The 7,244-nt window shown below is 42.1% G+C and overlaps 1 protein-coding gene across 1 annotated transcript; it reads right to left on the bottom strand.

Annotated features, from left to right (window-relative positions):
* Positions 1–3,442: 3,442 nt before the first annotated feature.
* On the bottom strand, positions 3,443–6,318 carry LOC107648699 (ABC transporter G family member 20). Its single transcript, XM_016352520.3, has one exon. The coding sequence runs from the start codon at positions 5,943–5,945 to the stop codon at positions 3,681–3,683; it is 2,265 nt and encodes a 754-aa protein (XP_016208006.1). The 5' UTR covers positions 5,946–6,318; the 3' UTR covers positions 3,443–3,680.
* Positions 6,319–7,244: the final 926 nt, after the last annotated feature.

Below are 7,244 nucleotides of genomic sequence, written 5' to 3'. Positions count from 1 at the left end.
GGTGAAGAATAGGAATGGGGTTGGAATAATTGTGGATAAGCAGTGGAAGAAGGACGTAGTGGATGTCAAGAGGGTGGGAGATCGGATCATCTCTATCAAACTTGTGGTGGAGGGAGGTGCTTTTCATGTGATTAGCGCCTATGCACCGCAAGTGGGTTCGGACGAACAACACAAGATAAGGTTTTGGGAGGATCTAGAGAGTTTGGTTCAAGGCATACCTTTGGGAGATAAGATTTTCTTAGGAGGAGATTTAAATGGCCATGTGGGGAGAGAAGTGACTGGATATGGGAGTATTCACGGAGGCCATGGTTTCGGGGTGATCAATGCCGAGGGTAAAACTATTTTGGACTTTTTCCTCAACCTTTGATCTTCTCATCGCAAATACATGTTTTAAAAAGAGAGACGAACATCTTATAACCTATAAGAGTGGCATGACAAGCTCTCAAATCGACTTCTTCTTGTTGAGGAGAGTCGACCGGAAATTTTGCATTAACTGTAAAATTATCCCGGGAGAGAGTTTGACAACACAACATAGGGTGCTCGTCATGGATTTTCGCGTTGAGCAAAAGTTGAGGAAAAGACATCATACGAAGAACCCAAGGATGAGGTGGTGGCGGATGAAAGGTGAGGAACAAAGAAGCTTCTTAAGACGGGTAGGAGAAGAGGCAAAGTGGGATGGAAATGGAAGCGTGGAAGAGATGTGGAGGGAGATGGCAGAAGTTATTAGAAGAACAGCAAAAGAAAGTTTTGGTGAATCTAAAGGAATAGGACTAAGAGACAAGGAGTCCTGGTGGTGGAATGCGAGTATACAAGAAAAGATAAAGATAAAAAGGGAATGCTTTAAAGAGTGGTCTTTATGCCGTAATGCAGATAATTGGAAAAAATATAAGGCGGCTAAGAAAGAGACAAAAGTGGCTGTAAGTGAAGCAAGAACAAGAGCATATGATGGTCTCTACCAGTCTTTGGGTACGAAAGAAGGAGAAAAATGTATATATAGAATCGCAAAGAGCCGGGAAAGAAGAACGAGAGATTTGGATCAGGTTAAGTGCATAAATGATAAGGATGGAGAGGTATTGGCTCAAGAGGAGAAGATTAATGAAAGGTGGAAGAGCTACTTCTACGAGTTATTTAATGAGGGACAGAAGACTCTTCCGAGCCTTGGTCGATTAAGCACAAGGGAAGAAGATCAAAACTTTGACTACTATCGAAGGATTCGAGACTTCGAGGTAAAAGAGGCTCTAAAGCAAGTGAAAAATGGCAGCGCAGTAGGACCTGATAATATTTCGATTGAGGTTTGGAAGGGTCTTGGAGAAAAAGGCATCAACTGGTTAACCATGTTTTTTAATGAGATTTTAATGTCAAAGAAGATGCCTGATGAGTGGAGAAAGAGCACCTTGGTACCTATCTATAAGAATAAGGGGGATATACAAAGTTGCGGAAACTATAGAGGGATTAAGCTTATGAGTCATACTATGAAGTTATGGGAAAGGGTGATAGAACGGAGGTTGAGAAAAGAGACACAAGTAACAGAGAACCAATTTGGATTTATGCCAGGCAGATCTACCACTGAAGCGATATACCTATTAAGAAGGATGATGGAAAGGTATCGTATTAATAAAAGGGATCTACATATGGTGTTTATTGATTTGGAAAAAGCGTATGATAGGGTACCAAGGGAGGTCTTATGGAAGGTTTTAGAAAAGAGGAGAGTAAGGATCGCATATATTCGGGCAATTAAAGACATATATGATGGGCCACAACTAGTGTGAAGACTCAAGGTGGTGTGACAGAGGAATTTCCTATTGGTATAGGATTACACCAGGGATCATCCTTAAGTCCATACCTTTTCACATTAGTCTTGGAAGTACTCACAGAGCACATCCAAGAGCCTGTGCCATGGTACATGCTTTTTGCCGATGATATCGTCCTTATGGGAGAGTTAAAGGAAGACCTAAATAAGAAGTTGGAGTTATGGAGAGAAGCTCTAGAAGTGTATGGTCTGCGCATAAGCCATAGCAAGACGGAATATATGGAATGTAAGTTCAGTCTGAGAAGGAAAAACCCCAATATAGAGGTGAAGATTGGAGAAAACATCCTACAAAAAGTTAAAAATTTTAAGTATCTTGGGTGCATCATATAGGATAATGGAGAGATTGAACAGGATGTAAATCATAGGATCCAAGCAGGTTGGTCAAAATGGCGGAGTGCATCTGGTTTTATATGCGACAAAAAAGTGCCTTTAAAACTTAAAGGTAAACTCTATCGCACCGCTATAAGACCGGCTATACTGTATGGTACGGAGTGTTGGGCGGCTAAAGTGGAGCACGAACATAAGCTGAGTGTGGCAGAGATGAAGATGTTGAGATGGATGAGTGGTCATACGCGATTGGATAAAATAAGGAATGAAGATATAAGGGAGAGAGTTGGAGTAGCACCCATTGTGGAAAAGATGGTTGAATCGCGTCTCAGGTGGTTTGGACATATGAGAAGAAGACCGATAGAACATCCAGTCAGGAGGGTGCATGAGATGAAAGATGGACAAATGGCGAAAGGTAGAGGAAGACCTAAGAAGACCATCCATGAGGTGGTCAAATGAGATCTACATGTAAACGGTCTCTCTGTAGACATGATACATGACAGAACACAATGGCGTCGTTTGATTCATGTATCCGACCCCACTTAGTGGGATAAGGCTTTGTTGTTGTTGTTGTTGTATTGATTGAATATATGTAATACATTGCTATTGAAAAATTAGGTGTTTTTTTTATATGGTGTTTTATTCAAATTAGACGGTCCGATTTGTTTGAAGAAAAAAATAAACTACAAATCGAAAGGTTCGATCTGTTTGAAAAAAAAAAACTACAAATCGGAGGGTCCGATTTGTATTTAATATTTTTTTTATTTTTTAAAACAAAAATTAGACGATCCGATTTCAACAATAAAAATTTTTTTATTTTCGAAATTACAAATCGAACCGTCCAATTTGTGATTGTTTGTTTGAAAAATAAAACAAATCAGAGGCACCAATTTGTAGCTCCCATAGCAATGTCAAACACTTCTCTTCTCTCATGATTCTGAGATACAATCTTCTCTTTCACACACAAAAAAGAAAAAGCTTAGAAATGATATGGGGTGAATATATCAAAATAACAGAAGAATAACACACAGCATAATTATAGCAGCGAGGAAATGATATGGCGTGAATATATAGTATTTTCCAACATGAAAATAACACAGCATAATTATATGCAGCGCGAAAATGATATGGGGTGAATATAAGTCCATAACAGAAGTTTTTAAAAGAAAATTATAAGAGCTTCCCAAAAGGCATTGTAATTTGTATGGAGTAGTGTTGTCGGTAGAAAATGTGGAATGTATGTGTTCATGAAATTTTTAATTGCAGTAATTGAGGATAATTAGTCAATTACCCACACAAAAGTAGTGTACACAAACTAATTCCTTCATTCATACACATTTTTTTTAAAGTACAATTCTTTCAAATTAATTAAAATACAAATGCCTGTTCAGTAACTTATTATTACTACCTCTTCATCAATTCAACAGCAGTCCAATCCACAGTGACAAAAGCATTAATTCCCATATGTTGTTGTTATACTCTCTAAATTTAATATGTTGCTTATTTGTTCAGTTGAAGAATCTTCAGTTGGTTTTCTATTATCTTACCTTCTCCTATTCTTGCTTCCAAAAAGAAGAGTCAAGTAGAAAAGGAAACGGAAGAAGAAACCCCAAGCGAGCGTTATCCAAAGGCAGTTCCACTTGCTCAGCTGCGTCACACCCTGCTGCTTCAGCACATCTGCTCCGGTAATCACGCACGTGGAACTCGTGATGTTAATCCCCAGCGTCTTGCTCATACTCTTCAGCAGCTCCACTTTCAACGCCTCCGGCACCTCCATCAGCGGCGTACTGTCGAACATCTGCGTCCCTCTAACAAAGCATCTTGGTGGATTCAGATCGAACTCGTTCTGCAACACTCCCTCGTACGGGTACTTCACCAGAGATATGTAGTGAAACCATATCCAGTACGGTGGGATTCTGTCCCTGCTGATGAAGAATCCACTGAAGAGTAAAAAGTACGCTAGAATCGCAACCACCACGGTGAAGCCAAGCATCACGTGAGAAACCACGCCGGAGAGGAACGTCACGAAGGAGCTCCCCGCCCAGAAGCTGGCCACAATGGTGAGGAAGTAGAAGAGGAAGCCGGTGGTGCCTCCGGCGAGTCCCACCGCCCAGAAGGTGGTGGCGGCGAAGGCGAAGGAGAGGAAGACTAAAGAAGGGACGGAGATGATGGAGTGAGCGAGGACGTAGGAGGAGCGGCGGTAGGCATTGTAGGCAGTTTCTCTCATGAAGATGTAGCGTTCTTGGAGGAAGACGGGGATGGCTTCAGCGCAGGTGTAGAAGGTGGTGGACATAGCGAATGCGAAGAACCCTAACCGCTCCTGAACGCCCTTGGGAGAGTTATCGAGGTGGTAAAACATGGTGGCGAGGATGGCACCAGTCACTAGTACTGCACCCAAGCGGATCCCGAATAATTCGGGCATCCTCCGTGAGTTTGTTAGAGACCGTTTTGCTATAACCGCCATCTCGATCCAGAATGGATTCACGAACGTGTGGACTGATGATGCCGCTGCGAGTTGGTTGGAGTCGTTACTGGTACTGGTGCCAGCTGGCGCCCCTGAGACGAGTTTACCCCTGGAAATGCTTGCGCTGATTGCGTCCTTCAGGGACACTTTCGGTATTCCGCTGAGGGTTTTCTCGGAAATTCTCTTGTTCTTGAGTTGCCACTGTTTATTGAAGTCCACGAGACCTTTTGTGCCGCCGGGAGCTTCTTCCAGCTCGCGGATTAAGTCAAGAGCGAACTCCGTACGGTTCTCGTTCTCCGGTATGGGGTGGCCGAACTCTGAGAAGAACGGCGGGAGGTTCGCTGGAGAGCCGCTGAATACGGTTTGGCCGTGGGACAGGAAGATCAGGCGGTCGAGGAGGCCGAGGATGCGGTAGCTTGGTTGGTGGATTGACATGATTACGATGCTCCCGCTCTGTGCGATTCGCTGAAGCACCTTCACTACCATGAAGGCGCTGGTGGAGTCAAGGCCGGAGGTTGGCTCGTCGAGGAAGAGGACGATCGGATCGTGGATAATGTCTATCCCGATGGAGACGCGTCGGCGCTCACCTCCGGAGACACCGCGGTGGCCTTCATCGCCGATGACGGTGGTGGCGGCGTTGCGGAGGCCGAGCTGGTCGATGAGGGCATGAACGCGAGCCTTCTTCTTGGACCTGGATAGGGAGCGAGGGAGGCGGAACTCGGCGGAGAACATTAGGGTTTCCTCCACGGTGAGCATGGGGAAGAGGAGGTCGTCCTGCATGACGTAAGCGGAGATAACCTTCAACATCCTGGACTCCAAAACGTCTCCGTTTAGCGTTATACTTCCCTTGAGGCTCTCCTTGGAGATCCGGTCTGCAAGGGCGTCGATCAAGGTAGACTTCCCGGAGCCACTGGCACCGAGTACCGCCATGATCTCGCCGTCCCTCGCCTCACCGGAGATATCATTTAGGAGAATCTTGGTGGCGGCGTTATCGGTTTTTGCGTCCGTGGCGTCGTTCTCCGGCAGCAAGTCATGGTTTGAGTAGGTGAAGCATGGAGACAGGATCATCTTGCGACGGACCTTAACACTGTAGGTTAAGTTGGTGAAGGAGAGAACAAAAGGGTGAGAGGAGTTAGGAGTAGAATTGAGATCGAGAACATGTTGTGTTGGTGCGTTAGGGTTGTCGTTTTGAGCATCTTCTACGTGTTTGAGGAGCTCGCCGAGGGTGGGGGAGAAACCGGTTCGGCTTCGGATTCGGGTTGCGGTTGGGTTGGGGAGTTGGACGAGTTCCATGGATTGGTTGAAGAAAGGGAGCATAGTTGGTTGTGTTGTTGGGTCAGACATTTTGTGTGTTAATGTTAGTTAGAGTGAGAGTAGTAATGAAGAGTCTTGGGGTGGTTTTATAGTCGCTAGCTAAAGGAACTTACATGATTGCATGGGTCATGGGACAAAGAAGAATAGTGTTATATATACATATATATGTAATTAAGAGGGGAAGGGTTTGAGTGAGTGTGAGTGTGAGAGTGAGATTGAAATGTTTATGCTCTATGTTATTTGGTGACTGTAGGTAGTGTACTATATATGGTTGCTTAGTTTTAGAAGATGGAATTTTTAATCCTTGCTGGTGAGGGGAGTTGTGACAACCCTGCTAGCTCTTTATCACCTTAGCATATCTTGATGCATGCTTTTCTACCATGCCTCAACTAGACTATCGTAATCACTCACTTATTTGCTTGTTTAGGACATAATTATACATGCGTGGTTCCTATAATAAAAATTTTATAATTGTCTTTATATAAAAATATTTTTTTATTCTTAAATGATAAATTGTAAGATTAGAAAAGTATTATTTTTATTTAAAATATAATTAAATAAATAAGTCACATTTTTAAACAAAATATCTCCATAAAAAAGTATTTTTATCACTTTCATTTAAATAGTTGCCTTATATATGTACACGATGAAGTGTGGAAATCATATTAACTTGAGTACTTGATACACTATGAGAGTCAACATTTGCAAATTGCTTAATACGACAAAAGAAATTGCAAAGCTACTAATCAATTTCCCGAATACATTATGATTTATGATATTATTGCATTATTATATATAATAAATGCAGTAAAGAAGACAAAAAGACAGATTTTCATCAATTATTCTTATGCTTTTTCACATGGCATCCCTCAGTTGTGATAATTGACGCATATAGTAGAAGCCCAGCCACCACCAATTCTGAAGGAGCTTGGTAAGGTGTCAATGTCGGGAAACAAAAATAAAAAAAATAAAAATCTACAACACATCCAATATTACTCTTTCTTCTCCATGTTAGCAAAATCGCTAATTGGATACACTTGAGTTGTTATACATTTTAATTTTGAAAGCGTGGAGTGATCAAAGTCTCCACCAAAAAGTTATTGAGAAACTATTCTAACATGGTATGTGTCAATTTTTTATTTATGTAAATTCTTAAAATCTAGCTTGTTTGATATGCTGGTTATGGCAAATTTGTAATAATCAACATAGTCAAAGTGTCGTAACATAATAAACTGGGTGCAGTCAATTGCTTAAGTTTGGTAAATTGTTTGTTAAATCTATGTACTCAAATTCATAGTGGTCACCAAACACACCCTCTAATTCATATTT

The sequence above is a fragment of the Arachis ipaensis genome, chromosome B6, assembly GCF_059453495.1.
Source record: "Arachis ipaensis isolate K30076 ecotype BB chromosome B6, ASM5945349v1, whole genome shotgun sequence".
NCBI lineage: Eukaryota > Viridiplantae > Streptophyta > Magnoliopsida > Fabales > Fabaceae > Arachis > Arachis ipaensis.
This window is presented reverse-complemented; position numbering and strand designations above follow the sequence as displayed.

Excerpts from the sequence above, each read along its gene's own strand:
- LOC107648699 (XM_016352520.3), bottom strand. The coding sequence starts at position 5,945 with ATGTCTGACCCAACAACACAACCAACTATGCTCCCTTTCTTCAACCAA.